The sequence below is a fragment of the Equus asinus genome, chromosome 1, assembly GCF_041296235.1.
Source record: "Equus asinus isolate D_3611 breed Donkey chromosome 1, EquAss-T2T_v2, whole genome shotgun sequence".
NCBI classification, from domain to species: domain Eukaryota; kingdom Metazoa; phylum Chordata; class Mammalia; order Perissodactyla; family Equidae; genus Equus; species Equus asinus.
The window spans coordinates 121,536,184-121,557,012 of NC_091790.1; the positions used below are offsets into that span (position 1 = coordinate 121,536,184).

Here is a 20,829-nt window from a genome sequence, read left to right on the forward strand (position 1 = left end):
TATATCCCTGATCCAAAGGAGTGTGTATACGCATGTGTGAGGGTTGCACATTAATCAGAAGGTTTAGATAGCTTCAATAATTTTATATTATATAATCATTCACTGTATGTAAGAATTTTATAATAAATCTAAATTATTTGAAGAGTCTAACTCTGATGGGTTTCCGTATTATTCCACTAAAGCCAGTGGAACAATGCAGCATGATTCATTGCAGACCTAAGACTGCCACAGTCCTGGAAATCCAAGAAAAGAGTCCAGCACTAACAAAGAGGTGCATGAAATGTTGGAAGAATACAAGAGTGTAAGTGGCTGAAACAGATTGCTTTTAGGAACCGGCAGGTGAAAGTAAATAACTGTCAGATTGTGAGGAACCTGAAAGGTCATACTAAGAAGTTTAGACTTATTTCATAGGAAATAAGAAATCATCAAAGAATTTTTAATCACACATGTGACATTATCTGATCTGTATTTTAGGAAGACGATCCTGGTAGCAGTGTGGGGGAAGAAGTGCACATAATGGAGTTCGGTCACAGAGAAGGCCACTGAAATGCCAAGGAACAATAGCAGAGACAGTAGATGAAAATAAAAAGGGGGAAAAGAATTGAAATATTTCAACTGCAGAATCTCTTACGGTGGTCTCCCAAACCCTTCTTTTGATAACCCCAGTTGGTTATCAAACGTACCTCGTGAAATTATAAAATTCTTATCCCCTGACCAATCCCAAAACTATTAAATCAAAATCTTTAAGGACATGGCCTAGGAAATGCTTGTCATACCCCACGGCTCATGACGCAGGCAGCCCAGCCTAAGAAGTTCTTATGTCTCTACATATTTGAGTAACTGAGCTACAGTGTCTTTAAATCAGGGGCACAGAAAAAAGCAGCTTTGCGAAGGTTGGTCATGAGCTGAAGTTTGGATTTATAGAGTTTAAAGTAGTTATGGGACATCCAGATGAAAAAGCCTTGTAGACAATAGAATTTATAAGTCTGGAGCCCAGAAGAGAGATTAGAGCTATATCATCACAGGATTGGAGGAGAACGTAGCTTAAGAGAAGAGGTGATTTGAGTAAAGAAGTTCAAAGCACACTTACATTTAGTAGTGGTACACAGAAAGATGGACCTGGTTATATTGGGGTTGCTCACGGAAGGGTAAATGTACCTAGCAGATGATTCCATTAAATCAGCATTAAACCACATTGCCTTACTTTTTACAACAGAGTGAAGTAACATACAAAATCAATTCATACATTTCAAAGTAAAAGTGTCAATGTTCAGACCAAGTGAGGTGTGTCAGCTGCCTACCCTATACTTCCTATTGCCCATGCAAGTATTGTCCGTATCAATGTCGCCTGAGGTGGATTTAAAACAAACATGGACTCTTACAACTCAACAACTTAGAGGCAAATAATCCCATTAAAATTGGGCAAAAGATGTGAATAGACATTTCTCCAAGAAAATACACACACGTATGTATCTTCTGATTGCCATATGGCCAATAAGCTCATGAAAAGATGCTCAACAGCATGAGTCACTAGGGAAACGCAATCAAAACCACAGTGAGATACTACTTCATGCCCCCTGGGATGGCTAAAATGCAAAATACAGATAATAACAAGTGTTGTGGAGGATGTAAAGAAATTGAAACTCTCGTACACTGTCGGTAGCAATGTAAAATGGCGCAGTCACTTTGGAAAACAGTTTGGCAGTTCCTCAAAAGGTAAACCATAGAGTTACATATTCCACTTCTGGATATATACCCAAAAGAAGTGAAAACATATGTGCACACAAAAACTCGTGCCCTAATGTTCACAACAGCATTATTCAAAAAATCAAAACCCATCTGCCCATCAACTGATGAATGAATAAACAAAATGTGGTACATCCATACAATGAACTAGTACTCAGCAATAAAAGTGAATGAAGTCCTGAGACATGATACAACATATATCAGCCTTGAAAACAGGACGCTGAGGTGAAACAAGTCAGTTACAAGAGCCACATATTGTATGGTTCCATTTATATGAAATATCCAGAAAAGGCAAATCTGTAGAGACAGAAAGTAAATTGGTGTTTGCCAGGGGGAGGAGGGAGGAATGGGGATTGATTAGTAACAAGTACAGGGTTTCTTTTTGGAGTGGTGAAAATGTTGGAGAAGTGGTGTTGATGGTTACACAGCTTTGTAAATATACTAAAACCACGAATTGTATGCTTTAAAGGGGTGAATTTTATGATATGTGAATTATATCTCAATAAAACTGTTAAAAAAAAACATGGATTTCCAGGCTCCATCCTTAGAGATTCTGTAAGCCTGTCACTGACCCAAGAATCTGTATGTTTGAAAAGCTCCCAGGCAATCCTAATGCTCGGTGAGGCTGGGGAGTCATTAGTGTACCTAGAAAATTCACTAGAGTTACATTTGAAAAAAAAGATGCCAAAGGAGATGGCTCAAAATGAGCAATGTAGAAAGAGAGGCTGTCCCTGCCCAAGGCCTCCAGGCCTCAAGAAAGAAGGCCACCCACAGTGGACGCCCCCAGCCTCCTGCAGTGTCCATTCCCACCCTGCTCACCAGCGGCCCCTACTGCAATCTCCCTCAGGATTCCTTCTCTGCAACACTGACCACACAGCTCGCCCCGCACATCACAGGACTCCCAGGGAGCCCCGCCACAAACGGCTGAACCGCTTAAGTGCCTCCAACCCTCAGAATTTGGCTTTTTCCTTGTCACTTTAATAAAACCATGATTCTCACTCATGGGGAATAAAGTCAGAGCACCAATTCCTCTTGGATTCACATTGGACAGATTTTTTAAAAATAATGTTGTTGTTTTTATTTCCATAATCACAGAAAGAAAAGAAATGAGGGAAGATTCTATTCTGTAAATATTAAGTTCAAATGCTAACCCTTCTATAAAGACTTCCCAACCCCTCGCCCCTTCCTGCACGCCCACCAGGGTGAACTTCCCCCACTACACTGCATAAGACTTTCAGATCTCTCTTCGAGTCCTTACTTGATTATGTCTTGTTTTTTGTTTTGGTTTTGTTTTTTCTCAGCTAGAATATAAGTCTCTTAAACTCCAGGGCTGTGAATTTTCGTCTTCGTTTCCCAGCACCCACCACAATTCCAGGTGAATAACAGCCTCAGAATTGTGTCAGGTGTGAACACGACGCCGTCTATACAGAAGCTGAAATATAATGAGGTATACCTGAAATTCACATAATATTATAAACCAATGTGACCTCAATAAAAAATAAACAAATCAACAGATAATTTTTAAAAAAATTTTTTAAGTGAGTTGAGTAAATGAATCAAATACCGATTCTGACTTAGGGTTTTTTTCCCTAATCGAGGGAGGAAAGTAACAGAGATCCTTTCTCAATGGCTAATACCAAATAAGGTTTTAAATCATACCAAATTTGAGGTTTAGTGAAATTAATACATTTTTATTTCATGGCATTTTTCCCCTCTGGAATAGCAGACTACCTAAAAGAGTTCCTTTTTTTAAGTTTAATTTGGATTATGTGTCTCTACATTTCTCACACCTAATTAGATTGATTCGCTAATGAATTCCAAGGACATCTCTCTGAGAAATAACAAAACCTCTTCAATTACAATCAAAAGACAACATTATCAAGTGAAAATTTCATATTCCAATTTCTAAATAGATTAAGTACGTAAAGACTGCATTCTGTGCAAAAAAGTGTACACAGTTCATGGATAAAGTACTTTTTTAATAAATTTTTTATGGGATACTCCTTCATTGTCAATAAAATGTGAAATATCACTGAAAATAATAAACATAAATAAGTCAATGACAAAATACTGTCAATATTTTAAATACAAAATATTTATTACTTACATTTACAAAAAAATGTTCATATGTATTAACTCAGTTCTTCCTCATAATAATTCTGAACTAGGAAGCTTTAAAGCAACACTTTAAACCAATGTCTTTTTGCATAATTCAGAATTTGCATAACCTCAGAATTCAACAAATGATATTTAGAGTAGTTCTGAATCTATACGGAAATAGTGTAACCCTCAAATACAGTTTTCCGTGTATGGGAGTCCAAATTACTCTAGTTCTGGAATTGTTCTGGATAATGATTGTCATTATTATTTGACTGTCATCAAATAGAGTGATTTTTAGTGATTTCAATGAAGAAGGAAACAAATTGGTAATTTATGGCAAAAGACATGAATGTAAATGTTATATTAACTTTTTCCAAAGGTACAAATAGTTCATAAAATCTCCAAACATAAGATCCAGAAATTTTGGCAATAACAGATCAAATGATGATAAAAATTCTCTTTGCTCATGGAAATAGTATAGAGCCCTGTACAATTAAACTGAAAGAGGAAATGATTCCATAGTCATCACTTCTCTGATTCTCTATGGTTTAATTAGCTAAAATTCAGGATAAAACTGTATGTTAATGTGACATTATGAGCTAACATTTAACAACAGCAAGGTCATAAAATTGAAAATGTTAAGCTTCTCACTCCAGTGTATACTGGTCGCACTAAAGACCTGAGCCAGCTGGACACAGCCCAGGATCCCACCAGCAGAGCAGAAAACTGAGAAAATTTTCCAGATAATGAAATTCAAATTGATGACGGTCTTGGAACACTAACACATTTTAATGAGCTTACTGGTACGGAATCATTGGCACCAACCTGGTACCAAGACATAGAGCCATCTCTCACACTAGTGGAGGCCGCAGTCAGACCTGACCCGCCAGCTGAGCCAGTCTCCTCCACAGAGAGTTGGAGTCTTCTCAGACTTCTCTCATGGCATTAAGCTATCCATCCTCTGGCTTTCTACACATCCAATTTATAAATCTTTTGTTCATTCACTGTCATGAGCATTACCTTCACACAAAGAAACACATTTAACGAAGTATAAAGTCTCCACCATATGCATTTTATTTCCCTAAATTAAACACCATAAAATACCTTATACTGGTTTAAATAAACTAATGCTTTACACAGCTTATTATTTTGTCTCTACAGGAGCACCAAGGAACATTGTTAAGATTGTAGTTGTTCTACCACCTTTGGAAAAAAGCTCCATAACTTTTCTCCTTCTCCGCTGTGTGGGCATATTACAATATTTTCTTTAATCTTCCCTAAAATTAGAACCTCATTTTGCTTTTAGGGGACATGAACAAGTCATTTAAAAGCAGCGAGCATCTTCATTTCAGCTCCCACTAACGCTCTGGCAAATGATGGAGAGTGAGATACTGGGGATGGAATAAGAAACTGCAATAACATCTACTCCCAGGCTATTGAAGTCAGGCACAACTTGTTTGGGATGTGGTAGGCCACGGTTTGATCCAAGAGTGGGAAAACAAATTCTTTTCTTTTTGATTTGAATATCCTTCTTGATGATGTTCTCAAAACTTTGGGTCGTTTTGGCTGAAGCAACACATTAAATGAATGCTGGGAAGAAAAATAAGAGGGGAGCAGGATTAAGAGAATGTCAAGAGACAGGACCATTTGGAATAAATAGTCTCAACTCACCTCTGCATTTTTTCTCACTTTCCCTATCTCACTGACAACACAGAGATATCCCAGATCTTACACAGACACCATGAACTCCTTCTCATCTATGAAGTCCCAGAGCTCAGAGTTTGTGTATGGGATATTGAAATCCACTCACCAAATTTCCAGCCCTGTCTGGTAGAGATGATGTGGTATGGAAGGAAGAGTGCTAAATCATGGCACTTGCCCTCCGTCCCAGAGCTTCCCATGGGCTGGCAGTGTGTGAGCAGAGGTTATCCGCTGACCTCTCTGGGCCCCACTTTCTCCAACATAAAATAAGAAGGGTTAATTTGATGGTATCATGGTTCATCACGGACACAGGTTTTCTAGGATGATTTCAGCAGATCAAGAAACAGTAAAATTTCATTTATCATAATTTTTAGTTAGTAGAATTTTTCACTCAACAGTACTAAACTATTGGCAAATGAACATTTCTTTCTTGACATGTCCTATGTCACTCTTCAAAGTTGTCCTTATACTTGTCATTCATAACTATCTCATTTAAGCTATCCTCATGGAACTACCAGGTCCCTCTGTTTATATTCCTTTTTTTTTTTGAGGAAGATTAGCCCTGAGCTAATACTGCCAATTCTCCTCTTTTTGCTGAGAAAGACTGGCCCTGAGCTAACATCCATGCCCATCTTCCTCTACTTTATATGTGAGATGCTTACCACAGCATGGCTTTTTGCCAAGCCGTGCCATGTCCGCACCTGGGATCTGAACCAGGCGAACCCCAGGCCACCAACAAGTGGAACGTGTGAACTTAACCACTATGCCACCGGGCCGGCCCCTATATTCCATTTTTAATAACTCCTTTGATGTTCCTTTGAGTGTAGTAAGCATAGCTGTGTTCTTGAAAGACTTCCACCTTATAATGGATGAAAGAAAGGACTAAGGTCATATTTAGGAGACCTTTCTTCTACTCAAAGTTTATCCAATTAAAAGTGAGTGCACTGCATTCACAAAACTTGGCTGACATGTGGATGGTATCCCTTATGCAGTATGTGTCCATCTTTCCTCCACTCACACCCAGTCTTCACCAAGGCATAGCAGTGTCAGAGTAGAAGCACAGGTAGAAATAGGTAATGCAGGTAATTATTGGGAGGTTGTAGCATGGTCTAGAATATATTGGCAATATTGGTATAGTTTGGGGTCAGTGTATGGAGTAGTCCAATATTACACACAACTGTTGCCTCTATAAACACAAATTGTCTTTAAGATCAACAAATTTTATCTTAGTAAAAATGGAAAGGCAGGGGTAATTCAGCTGCCATAAACTGTGGGCTATCTTAAAGATATAGCTACTACTTTGTTCTGGATACTTTATAAACTAGTTCTCACAACAACTCTAGTGTGGTTGTTAACCACCCCTTTTAGAAAAGAAGAAAGAAAGTCACAGGGTTAATTAATTTATGTAAGGTTATACGACAAGCCTGTGGCAGAATCTGGAGTCTAATCTGGGTTTCTCCTTTTCTAAACACTGTTTCTTTCCATTGTTCTATGGTGTTCCTTCATACTGCCTTCCAAATAGATGCATTTTACCTAGAATACAGAATAATGGTCAAGTAGCTAAAGGGCAAGTGTTTCTACCCAAAGACAACTGATAGCCTTCTTTAATAATTTAGGATGTTACGAACAATTTGATCAATGAAATAAATATTTGGAAAGATTTACCATCTGTTATTGGTTGAACTGTGTCCCCAAAAATTCATATGTTGAAGTACCAATCCTAGTTCTTCAGAATGTGACCTTATTTGGAGAGAGTGTCTTTACAGTGGTAATCAAGTTAAAATGAGGTCATTGGGGTGGGTTCTACTCCGATATGACTGATGTTCTCATAAAAAGAGGAAATTTGGACAGAGAGACACATACAGAAAAGAGGATGTGAAGACACAGGGAGAAGACAGCAATCTACACGCCAAGGAGAGAGGCTTAGAACAGATCCTTCCCTCACAGCTCTCAGAAGCATCCAATCCTGCAGACATTCTGATTTTGGACTTCCAGCGTCCAGAACTGTGAGACAATAAATTTTTGTTGCTTAAGCCATCCAATCTACGGTACTTTGTTAAGGCAGCCCTAGCAAACTAATACATTATCTTAAAAACATAAAGTTGCCTGTTGATTTGTATACATATGTATGTCTATACATATGCACATATATACATATTTATATACATTTATACACTTACGCACAAAAATATTAGAAATAAGTTAAGCAAAATCAGGAATTACTGTTTTGCAAAATGTTTAAGAACATGCTGAAAAAGTATCTATCTGCAAACTTTTAAAAAATCAGTCAGAAACTTCTGCCTATAAAAGCAACATCTAGAAAAACGGTAAAATAAACGAAACAACTGCATTTAGATGTTGAACAAAAGGCAGCACAGGACTATAATCTCTGAGAGAAGGAAAACAAACAAGTTGGCAATATGAATGTCAAGGATTTCTGCCTGCAGAGGGACTCTGAACCATGACACAGGGAGGGGATCTCAAACAGAACCCAATGGTCTCACTGGTTGAGGAAACAGAAAACTAAATTTGGGGAGAACAAAGGGACTAGAATATGTAGGGCCAAATTCCAGAGATGAGAAAGTCATGCAGAGAAAGAGGCCCATAAATCTGCATAAAGGTCTTTCACATTCTTTGGCTTCACACCAATCTGTGGATGCATAGGGTGGAATTTGGTAGAGCCAAAAAAAAAAAAAAAAGCAAATGGCAAGAAAAGAAGAATTTCTGAAAATTGTAAGCCAAAGAATTGGCAGAGTTCACACAGAACTGGGAAACATTTGCGTTTCCACCAGACAGAGCGAGGACATCTTGTTTTAATGCATGGGGCCTCAGCAGAGAACCTAGAAGGGTCATAGCTTAGGACTGTGGCTAAACTAGCCCTATAGTAAAAGCTACTGTAGACCTGCCCTCATAAAGATAAACCTCCCAAAGAACAAGCTAATCCACAAATAACTTATCTGCCAGAAAAAATTCCAAACTCTTTGAAATAATGTAAAACTACAATGTCCAGCAGCCAAATAAAAATCAATAGATGTAAAAATAAATTTCTTTCCTATATACCAGCAATGAACAACTGAAATCCACAACTGAAAAGTTTTTAAATACACCATTTAAAATAGCATCCAAAAGAAACCCTCATGTATAAATCTAACAAAGCATAAACACGATCTGGATATTACAAAACACTAATGAATGAAATAATGAATTACAAAACACTAATGAAAGAAATAACAGAAGACAATTAAATGGAGATATATTCCATGTTCATAGAGTGACAGACCCAATATTGTTAAGATGTCAGTTCTTCTGAACTTGATCTATAGATTCAATGCAATCCCAATCAAAATCACAGAAAGCCATTTTGTAGATATCAATAAATTGATGCTAACATGTATATGAAAAGGCAAAAAACTAAGAAGAGCCAACACAATACTGAAGAAGAACGAAGCTGGAGGGCTCACACTACATCATGTCCAGATTAGCATAAAGCTGCAGTCATCTACACAGGGTGATATTGGTGAAAGAACAGACACATATAGAAGCAAAGAGAGCCCAGAAATAGACCCACACAATACAGTCAACTGAGTTTTGATAAAAGCGATTCAAAAAAGGATAGTATTTTCAAAAAATGGTACCCATAGGCAATTAGATGCCCATATGCAAAACAAAAAAAAAGAACCTAGACACAGATTTTATACCATACATAAAATTAACACAAAAATGGATTATATTGGGGTCAGCCCAGTGGCGCAGTGGTTAAATTCACACGTTCCGCTTCAGCAGCCAGGGGTTCACCGGTTCGGATCCCACGTGTGGACAGGGCACCGCTTGGCAAGCCATGCTGTGGTAGGCATCCCACATATAAAGTGGAGGAAGATGAGCATGGATGTTAGCTCAGGGCCAGTCTCCCTCAGCAAAAAACAGGAGGATTGGCAGCAGATATTAGCTCAGGGCTAATCTTCCTCAAAAAAAAGAAATGGATTATAGACCTACATGTAAAATGCAAAACAATAAAACTTCTAGAAGATGACATAGGAGAAAAACTACATGACCTTGGATTTGGGGGTGAGTTTTTTAATTCAAAACCAAAAACACAATCCATGAAAGAAAAAAATAAGTTGGATTGTATTAAAATTAAAAATTTTACGTCATGAAAGACATTGTTAAGAGAATGAAAAGACAAGCCACAGACTGGGAGAAAATATTTGCAAATCATATCTCTCTTAAGAACTTGTATCCAAAATACACAAAAAAACTCTTAAAAATCAGCAATAAGGAAAAAAACGATGGGGTTCAGGGCAGGCTGCCCCAAGATGTGCCACTCTGGTATGTGGATTATTTCAAGCTGAAGACAATAAAGGCTCAAAAGACTCAGGAAGAGCATCTGACCTTCCCTCCCAAACTACCTAAAGGACTTTACCATGGAAGGCCTGTTTCCAGACAGAGCCCACACCATATGACAGCCATAGTACGATGTAAAATAGGTGTGATAAAAGTAAAAGGACACCAACAAACCCATTTTTTTGGCCCAGCAAAACCTGTTTAACAAACATTTGCATTCCATCTCTACGTAAATTGTCTTCCTCCCCTTTGAAGCCCCAAATCACTATCCCCAACGCCTTCCTTGTTTGTAGCTGACGATACGTAAACAGGCAGCCTCTGCCAGATGGCTGAGTTATTCCGTTTCTCCTGGGTTTCTCCCATGTATACACGCTATTAAACTTTGTTTGATTTTTCTCCTGCCAACCTGCCTCCTTGATTATTTGACCAGCCATAAGAACCTTACGGAAAAGCAGGGGGGAATTCTCCCACTTCCCTAACACAAACAACCCAACTAAAAAATGGAGAAAAGATCTGAGCAGACACCCAATTAAAAAACACATACAGATGGCAAATAAGCATATGAAAAGATGCTCAACATCATTCATTACTAGGGAATTGCAAATTAAAACAATGAGATATCACCTCACATCTATTAGGATGGTTAAAATGCAAAAAAAAAACAAAACCAATAGCTGACGAGAACGTGGAGCAACAGGGACTCTCGTTCATTGCTGGTGGGACTGAAAACTGCTATGGCCACTCTGGAAGATGGTTTGGCAGTTTCTTACAAAGCTAAACATAGCCCTAATCATATGACCCAGCAAACTCACTCCTAGGTATCTACCCAACTGATCTGAAAACTTCAGGTTTACATAAAATCTTGCACATCAATGTTTATAGCAGCTTTATTTGTAATCACCAAAAACTGGAAGCAACCAAAATGTCCTTCAATAGGAGAAGGGACAAACAAACTGTGGTGCGTCCATATAAAGGAATTTTATTCAGCAATAAAAAGATATGATCTAACAAGCCACAAAAAGACATGGGTAGATCTTAAATACATATTACTAAGTGAAAGAAGCCAGTCTGAAAAGGCTATATACACTGTATAATTCTAATTCTATGACATTCTGGAAAAAGCAAAACTACAGATAACGTAAACAGATTAGTGGCTACTAGAGGTATGAGGATGGGGGAAGGCTGAATAGACAAAAGACAAGAGAATTTTTAGGGAAGTGAAACTATACTATGTGATATTATAATGGTAGAATATTGAGACAGTGCATTTGTCAAAACCAACAGAACTTTATATTACAAAGAGTGTATCCATTCCCTGTGTATTGTGGGGGCCTTAAACTGGCCACCCTAACATACGTCTCTTTGGCATGATGATTATTTGGGGCTGGTTACTTTGCAGACAGGAAAGCAACTGAAAAGTAGAATTTACTTACCCTTTGTAAGAGACATTCACATTGTAAAGGAAATCTCCATCTGTAAAGACGTCTCCCTCTCTGTACCAGGAAGAATGAGGATGACCTTATCTCTAGAAACTCTTAATCAATGGGGAAGGCAAGGACTTAAATCTGCATTTGTTTATTGTGCTTATCTGGTAACCTCCTGTAACTGACTCCCCCCTGCCCCAACATCCTCCTTTGTCTTTAGCTGGATATGATATTTAAGATGGTGATTTCAGCCATTTTGGCGAGTTGCTCAGCTTGCCTGAGCCTCTCCCATGTATACATGTTATAAAGCTTTGTGTAATTTTCTCCCGCTGTTCTGTCTCATGTGAATTTAATTCATCCTCGGGCCAGACAAACCCAGAGAGGGTAGAGGAAATGTCTTCCTCCCCTACAGTATATACACAGGTTAATTAAAATACACACACATTTCTTTATTCTGTCAGCTCAGAAGGCTTACAAGCAATAATATCTCAGAAGCAAGGAGCATACTCAGTGCCCAGATGCTGGTTTCTAATCATTCTACAATAAAACACACTGGAGCTCCTTGGAGAAATGGCTGATTTCAGTGTGTGGACAGGAAACACAAAAGATGAGCCTGGAGTACCTTGTAGTGCCAGAAACTAAGGAAGTGCTCGTAACAAACAAAGCACACACACAATAACGAGGGCATCTCAAAGAGACACTGGAGCCACAGAAAGAGCTCTCAGTGGGCAAATCTGGATCAAATTGAGCAAGAAAATAAATAAAATGTCAGAGGTGGGGGGTTGGGGTGGGCAAAATGGTTGACGGGGGTCAAAAGGTACAAAGTTCCAACTAAAAGATAAATAAGTCCTGGGGATGTAATGTATAGCATGGTGACTATAGTTAATAATACTGTATTGCACATTTGAAACTTGCTAAGAGAAGAGATTTAAAAGTTCTCACCACAAGAAAAAAAAATTGTAACTATATATGGTGATGGATGTTAACCAGACTTGTGGGGATCATTTTGCAATATACAAAAATACTGAATCATTATGATGTACACCTGAAACTAATATAGTTATGTCAATTATACCTCAATAAAAAAATAATGTAAATTACTAAGAGATAACTCACAGTATAAAACAAATATCCATGAATCCATTAGTTGTTGTTAGTGCCATCCCATTGATCCCAACTCCTAGAGACCCTGTGCACAGCAGAGTGGAACCCAGCCTGGTCTTTTTGCGCAACCCTCTCCCCTTCCAGCACTGTACCAGACAATGCTCCACTGCTATTTATAGGGTTTTCATGGCCAATTTTTCCAGAAGTGGGTGGCCAGGTCCTTCTTCCTAGTCTGTCTTAGTCTGGAAGCTCTGCTGAAACCTGTCAACCATGGGTGAGCCTGCTAATATCTGAAACACTCATGGCATAGCTTTCAGCATCAAAGCAACACACAGCCACCACAGTATAACAACCGACGGACAGGTGGTGTGGTTCCCTGACCAGGAAATGAACCTGAGAATCTTAACCACTAGACCACCAGGGCTGCCTCATGAATCCATACTGAAATTAAAAAGTGATCAAATAAATAAATAAGTGGAGAAAAGACAAATCCCCCACGCAGACAAATTCCAAATAATTTATGGAGACACCCCATCCTCAAGAAGGCGGAACTCCCCACTCCTAAAATGTGGGTTGTATATGACTTCTTTCCAAAGAATACAGTATTGTAGACAGTGATAACAAAATGGAGTAACGTATGTCAAGGCTTCTAAAATGGAGCTGGGAGGCCATTAAGGAAATGGGGCTTATGCACGCACACCACGTTTCTACCCAGATGGAATGTAACTTTGGAACTGCGCTTCACTGTTGGCTTGACCTTCTTTGAAGAAATACGCCCTACTCCCATAGATAAGAAGTTTTTGCCTTAGAGATGGCCTTAGCAACCAATCATGTACGGCCAAGAAGTAAAAGTTGTTGCCAGCGCCAATCATGAATTCTGCAAAACAACCTGTATAATTTATCTCTTCCTGTTTTCACAAACCCTTACCCACTTTGTCTTCCTCGGAGCACGTTTCTGGGTTTCTGCCTGTTTCTGAGTCTCCCAAGTTGCAGTTATAATTGCCCAAATAAATATCTGCTGTTTAAATTGTAGTGATTTTTTCTCGATTGACAGTATGGAAAGGGAGGGACAAAGAGTAACTTTACAGGGGAGAAAACTAACAAACACAACCTCAGACAGGTGACCCAGGTCAATATCAACAGCGGTAAGTCATGTTGATAACATGTACCCTTGATATGATGTGGTAAGAAAGGCACTTAATCCGCATGGTCTTCTTCCCAAAAGTCTAATCATGAGAAAAATGCCATAAAAATCCCAATTGAGGAAATTTCTACAAAATACTTAATGAGTATCCCTCAAAACTATCAAAGTCATCTCAGAAACAAGAAAGTCCAAGAAACCATTACAGCCCTGATGACCAAATGTAATTTGGTTTTGTGGATAGGATCCTGGAAGAGCAAAGGTATACTAAGTTAAAAAAAAAAAAAAAAAAGGAAAGAAAAAGTGAAATCCAAATGAAGTATGGACCCTAGTTAATAATAATGTACCGACATTGGAGAATTAATTTTGACAAGCATACTATACTAATATGAAATGTTAACAATAGAAGAAACTGGGTGTGGAGTATATGGGAACGCTCCATACTATCTTTGCGACTTTTCTGTACATCTAAAACTATTCCAAATACTTTATTTCTTAAATACATGCAATATGATCCAATATATGTAAAAATAAAATCCACAAACTCAGCTACGTTAGGAAAAAAAGCCAAGAAAGAAGCAGAGAAATATTATTCATAATCAACAGGAAAATTAGTCAATATAACAGATAGAAGGGAACTAGAGACAAGGACTCTTAACTATATGTTCAGTGTGGTCAAGATTTAAAAAAAAAATTAAACTAAATAATAACACAAGGAAAATATGCAAAAGAGCATTGAATAGAACTTCCAGAGAAGAAAAATATAGTATCTGAAAAGAACATTTCACTGGATGGGATTAATAGCAAATGAGACCCTCCAGAAAGCCTCAATCTCCTCATTTGAAATGAGTATCTTCCTCCTGACAGTGTTGTTGGTGAGGGCAAAGGGAATTTAACTGAAAGCACCTAAGAAGTAATTAGCACGTGATAAACACTTAAGAAAACTTTCACCTCTTCCTGTTCTGAGCTCCAGTCAGTCAACCAATGTTTATTGAGCAGGTACTATGTGCCAACTACAATTGCAGAACACAAAAGACTGAACAAAACAGACACAATCCGTACCCTTATAGAGCCCCCAGTCTAGTGAGAAGGCAAATAGTAAACAGATAAATATTGTAGTTGATATCTTTTGTTTAAAATGTAGCAGACATTGTTAACTGCCTACCTATTGGTAATCAGAGTCTTAATCTTCTCCAGGGCAGCAATGTTCTGGGCTAAAGAAAGTGCTTTCCAGTCCCTTCTGCAGTAGAGAGTCCAGCATGACAGTCCTGTCCGACTCTAAACATGAAAAGAAGAGTGTGTCCTGGGGGAGGGTGGGGCGGGGGCCAGGGCAGAGTATTCTAGTGAAGTTATGGCTTTCTAGACAAAAGGGGCTACTCACGGCTGTTGCTTCCACCCTCCTCTCTCCTCCCTTATTCCTTTGAATGCAGATGTGACAACTAGAGCAACAGCTGTTGCTTTGAGGGAAAAGTCAAGGATATGCAATGACCCCTCACCTGCCATCCGTGAGCTGTGGACGATTACCACTACCGCCTACCTATGAATGAACTTTTTATAGCAGAAAATATTAACCCTTATTTGTTGAAGCAACTAATTACTGTGCTTTTTGTTAACTTGCAGCCCATTGCGCTCCAAACTGTGCCCCAAACAGGACACACTTTTGGGGGAAGTGCTGATTCCCTACTCCAAGGAGTGTTTGCTGTTGGAAATGCTCCTCATTGTACTCCCACCTCCTTGGCAAGAGCGCCTGGTTCAAGCAAGGTGAATTCCAGTCCTTCCCTCAGATTTTTCTAACTAGAGCTGAGGGAAGAATTTTTTTCTTCTCTGGCTTTAAGTACGTAAGCCTGGAGCTCCCTGTAAGGAAATCTAACTTGGTAGTGTCAGTTGGCTTGAGAGAATGAAGCCAATACCTGAGTAATGCAAACGGGAGGGGAAGAGAGAGAGAGAGCTGGAGAGCGAGGGAGGAGAGAGGCTGGACCCCAGGCTTCTTTTAGTTTGGTTTCATGAGTTAATAACAGTTTCTTATTTTAGGCTGGTTCACACTCAGTTTCTATTACTTGCAACCAAGGAGTCCAAGACAATAATAGGACTAATGTGAGTTTAAATTGCAATGAGAGGTATGAAGAAAGGAACAGTTGCTATGAGAAAGAACAAGAAGTTACACAGTTAAGGGAAGACGCCTAAAAAAGCAACATGGAAGAGGAGACCTCACATAAACAGACGCCACACTGGAGAAGAGCTGAAGAAAGGTTTCGCACCACCGCCTCCCACCCCAGCACCACCCAGGGTGAAGCACGTGGGCTCTGGACCTGGCAGGGAAACAGTTCCTGCAAAGGGCCCGAGTGTGGGCGCAGTGGCTAGAGGTCTAGGCGGAACAGATGGGGAGATGTCTACGACCCACTCAACAGACCTGAAGGCAAAAGAAAAAGGCAACTCCATTCAGGAGTAAAATATACTAAAATATCTCTCCCCACAGTAACTTCTTTTTTTTTTACTTTGCTAATGAGAAGGACCTGCTGGCTCCCCAGCCACACCCTCTAAGGAGGGAAACTTTCCCTGCCACAAAATTTGCCCAATTACCCAGTATCATCCCATGAGCCTCCACTCATTTAGAGGCGATTTTGAATAAACACGAGCAACTTCAGCAGGAAACCAGCAGAGCGGCCTACACTTGTCAACATATCCTTTATTCATAAAAATGAATGGTCATCCAAGGATTACCAGATACTACAGGAAAACCTATGGCATAAAAAACAACTGACCACAGAGAAATAAAAGTTAATGCAAGACAAAAACAACCTTTAATCAATTCTATGTAACGTCCTCAGGAAGATTCAGGTATAAATTGTATCCATACAAGAAGGACAAGCAGCTCCGGAAAAAAAAAAAAGAAAAAAAGATCAGAGAATAACAGAAAAATGTGGGAGATTAAAAATATGACTTCCAAAAATGAAAAATCCAGTCTGAGGACTAAATGATGGAATGCTAGTCTTAAAAACCAAACAGTGAGGGCAGGCCCTGTGGCGCAGTGGTTAAGTTCAGCCCACTCCGCTTCTGGCGCGGGGGTTCACAGGTTTGGATCCCAGGCGTGGACCTACACCACTAATTCAGCCATGCTGTGGTGGCAAGCCACATGTAAAGTGGAGGAAGACTGGCACAGATGGTAGGTCAGGGCTAATCTTCCTCAAGCAAAAAAAAGAGGAAGATTGGCAACAGATGCTAGCTCCGGGCTAATCTTCCTCAACAAAAACAAAAAACAAATAGTGATCTCGGAAACGGAGTCAGGGAAATCCGTGCAAACACAAAAGATACCAGAGAAAAGTTAAGACATGCTCATATATAAGCAGAAGGTACAACATGTGGCTAACAGACATTTCAGAGGAAAGTAAGAGAAAACAGAAAGGAGGAAATAAAACTAATTGAAAACTTCCTTGAGTTGAAAGAAAGAATTCCTGGAATTGAAAGAGCCAACCAGTTGTCAAGTGACGCGAACAAGAAAGACTCAGATACGTCCTGGTAAAGTGACATAAGGAAGAGTTTAAAAGTTTCAAAAGAGAGAGGAAACAAGCCAAAAAACCAACAGATTGCCTACAAAGCAAGGGGCTTAGTTTGACATCAGAATTATGAACTCCAGTGGGCGACAGAAGGTACCACAGCAGAGCCTTCCAAGGGAAGATTATTTTTTTTTTTAAAGATTGGCACCTGGGCTAACAACCGTTGCCAATCTTTTTTTTTTTTTTTTTTTGCTTTATCTCCCCAAAGCCCCCTGTACACAGTTGTATATCTTAGTTGCGTGTCCTTCTAGTTGTGGGATGTGGGACGCCATCTCAACCTGGCCTGATGAGCGGCGCCATGTCTGCGCCCAGGATCCGAACCCTGGGCCGCCGCAGCGGAGCGCGAGAAATTAACCACTCGGCCACGGGGTCGGCCCCAAGGGGAGATTATTTTGAGACTGGAATATTCTACCAAACAAGCAATCAAGTGTGAGGACAAAAAGACATTTTCAGGCATTTAATGACTCAGATATTTTATCTCCTATTTACTATTTCTTCAAAATTATTTGAGAATATAATCCAACAAAATGATTAAGATATTCAAGAGAGGGGAACACGGATTCCAAAACAATGCAACTAACACAGGAATTCAATTAAAAAAATAAGTCTCAATTCTTCAAGGAAAAAAATGTTTCAAAAAGGGAAGAATTTGCATTCATCAACTAGTGCAACCAAGCTAGGAAATGCTGAGGCTCAATGTGCTGCTTCTGTCCAAAAAAATTAACTAGAAATTTTCAAACAAGTTGTAGAAGAACATTACCACTCAAATATGAAGGACAACAAACTCTGGCAACATTTTAAGTAAAATCTGAACATGATTTATACTGTAAGAGAAGAGCGTCTTTCCTTCTGGTGGCACAAGTTCCATGTCACAGAATTATATTTCCTTCCTTATGAGTCTAGTTACATTACTTGGTTCCACAGTGAGTAACTATTTCCTAATCCTAATAGTAAAAACAACAATAACTAACACTTATTTAACACTTAATATACATCCTATTCTAAGTCCTTGAGACTTATTAGGCAGTTTAGTCCTCTCAACGACAGCACAGTAAGAAGGGACTTGCCCAAGGTCACACACTGGTTAGTGGAGCCAGGCATTCTGGCTGCAGAATGCTTGCTCTTAAACACTGGCAACGACACTTCTCCTAATGCCCTTTGTGAACTTACAATTCTTAGAATCACCCTATCAATCTAAACAAGAAGGCACAGTAACAATTATAAAACAGAATATAAATCACATAAAACTTAACGTAGAAATCATGATCAACCAAAGTAAGGGGTGGAAGAGGACTGTGTAAGTGAGCTATGTTTCTTATCCTCGTATACAGCAGTAACTCTCTATATAATAGAATTATAATACAGACTTTCTACACAAGAAAAGTCAACAATTACATATATATAACTTACATATGACAAAATAACAATATAAAAAGCAGGGAGGAGGCGATAATGAACTTGAGCTAAATTCCTCACATTTCACAGTAAGTATGATGGTTAACTTTATGAGTAGACAGCAGCTGTCTAATTTCAATAAAAAATGCTATATATAATTTAAATGTTAACTAAAAAAGTCTGAAAACAGAAAAGTTAAAGTCGATACATTAAGAAATAGCAATATAAGCAAATTATTTCAGAACTTTCGGAAGAATATCAGAAAAGCTAAAAATGGTTAAAAGGACAGGGACTGGAGAAAGGGAAGACTGTTTTTAACCATTTTAATTATTGAGTAAAATTACCAGGTATTATTTTCTTATGAAAATATTCTGTAATGCTATTAATATAGTGGTGCTCTGTAAAGAAGGGCATAAAGTGATGAAGGTGCCTCTCAGTCTGGCCTGGTAACACAAGAGGACAATAAATGCTGCCAGACCACGAAGCCCAGTGGGGTACAGAAAAGAGGCACAGGGATAATATATAAACATATTACAGAAGACCCGTGCTCTTTGCTGATTCTTTGTTTCCACATCATTATAGACTATATGGCCCATTTTTGTCAAACTTCTAAAGAGACATTCATTTCACCAGCTTTAGACAACTCTTGAGTCGCACACACCCCATCCTCTACTTGACACATTTCATTAAAGAAAGGGCTGACGACGAAATTCACACACCGCGGGGAGGGGGGAGTCCACACTGGGATAACCTTTCCAGGGGATAATCTGGCAGTCCCGACGGAAATGTAAAATATGGCTACACTTTGGCCTAACAATTTCACTTCTCAGCATCCACCCTACAGCAACACTCCCAAATGCTCAAAGATAACTCTACACATGGACTTTCAGCTCTTAATGTTGATAACAGAGGAAAACGGAAAACAACCTAAATGCTCACTGGTAGATGCAGAATATTTTGGTGCCATTTAAAAAACGAAATACATCCATATGGAGTGACACTAAAAGGTATCTGCAACATATTATTAAACAAGAAAAAGCAAGATACAGAAGAACATATACAATTTCTGTGTCTGATAGAGAAATAGACAAATATACACACTCACATATATTGGGCCGTGGGCAGCAGGTTTAAAGCGTGTGGAGGAAACACGTTTTACCTCGTCCATTTATTTGATTTTTTTTTACAACCAGAATGTACTGTTTTTATATTTTAAGAAATCAGAGCATATCTCAATTGTCATATATCTGGGATTAAAAAAAATTCCAAAAGGGAAACACTCAACGCCTTTCCATTAGTTTACTCTCGAATCTAAGAAGGAAACATACACACACACACACACACACGAAACCGCACGCTGCCGGCTAGGATTAGCGACAGGCTGCTTCGCGGCTGGGCCGCGTCCTGGGGAACCGGGACAGGAAAACCAGGGCACAGCGATTCGGGCCGCGCCGAGGCGCGCGCCCCGGGAGCGGGCGCAGGGGGACGCGGAGGGGGCGGGCGGGACAAGGGGACGGAGGAAAGCGGCCGCGACGCCTGCAGGGCAGGGAATTAGCCGGGTGCGGGCAAGTGGGCAAGCGGTGGGAGGCCAAAGGCCGCAGGGCCGGGAGCTCGGCAGGAAGCTGGGGGGCCGGCCGGAGGCTCAGCCCGGGCGCCCGGGACTCTGCAGGGCCGGGGCCGGGGACCCGGGAGGGCGGGCGCGCAGGGCCCGGGCCGGGCGTACCTTCCCAGCAGAGCTCCCCGCCGGGCGCCCTCTTCAGGAACTTGTACCAGAACGTGTCCACGCGGCCCGGCTCCGCCCCGTCCCGCGCCGCCGCCTCGGCCGCCAGCTCCACCTCCGCCAGCCACAGGCCCGGCTCGGGCAGCGCCCGCGCTCCCGCCGCCCCCGCCGCCCCCGCCGGCCGCAGGCGCACGGCCGCGCGCGGCTCCCAGCGCCCCAGCTCGGGCCGCGAGCCCACCAGCAGCAGCTCGGGCGCGGGCCCGGCCACGGCGGGCGGCACCACCACCCCGAAGCGGAAGCGCATGGCGGCGGCTCCCGAGCCCGTGTCCCCTGCGCCCCCGTGGCCCCGCGGCCGGAGCGCCAGGCGGCCGCGGCGATTGGGCGGCGGCGCGGAGCCCGGGCGCCGGCGGGCCACGTGAGGCGCGGCCCCTTCTCGGGCTGCATCACGCGGCCCGGAGCCCGCGCTCCTCGGAGCGGCCGGGGTCGAGGAGGGAGAGAAGACGGGTCGGGAAGGGGAGGACACTTCTCATGACGCCGCGATCTTCCGTCGTCTTTCCAGAAGACCCGAGAAAGGCCAAGGAGACGCAGGGAGAAAGCAGCCCG

General features: G+C 40.7%; 1 protein-coding gene across 1 annotated transcript in view; it reads right to left on the minus strand.

Annotated features, from left to right (window-relative positions):
• Window positions 1–20,542, minus strand: part of EPM2A (EPM2A glucan phosphatase, laforin) — an 84,116-nt gene extending 63,574 nt beyond the window's left edge. The window contains exon 1 of the mRNA XM_044768600.2: window positions 20,230–20,542. Within this exon, the coding sequence (XP_044624535.2) occupies window positions 20,230–20,530 (301 nt within the window). The 5' untranslated portion in view covers window positions 20,531–20,542. The remainder of the gene's footprint in view (window positions 1–20,229) is intronic.
• Window positions 20,543–20,829: the final 287 nt, after the last annotated feature.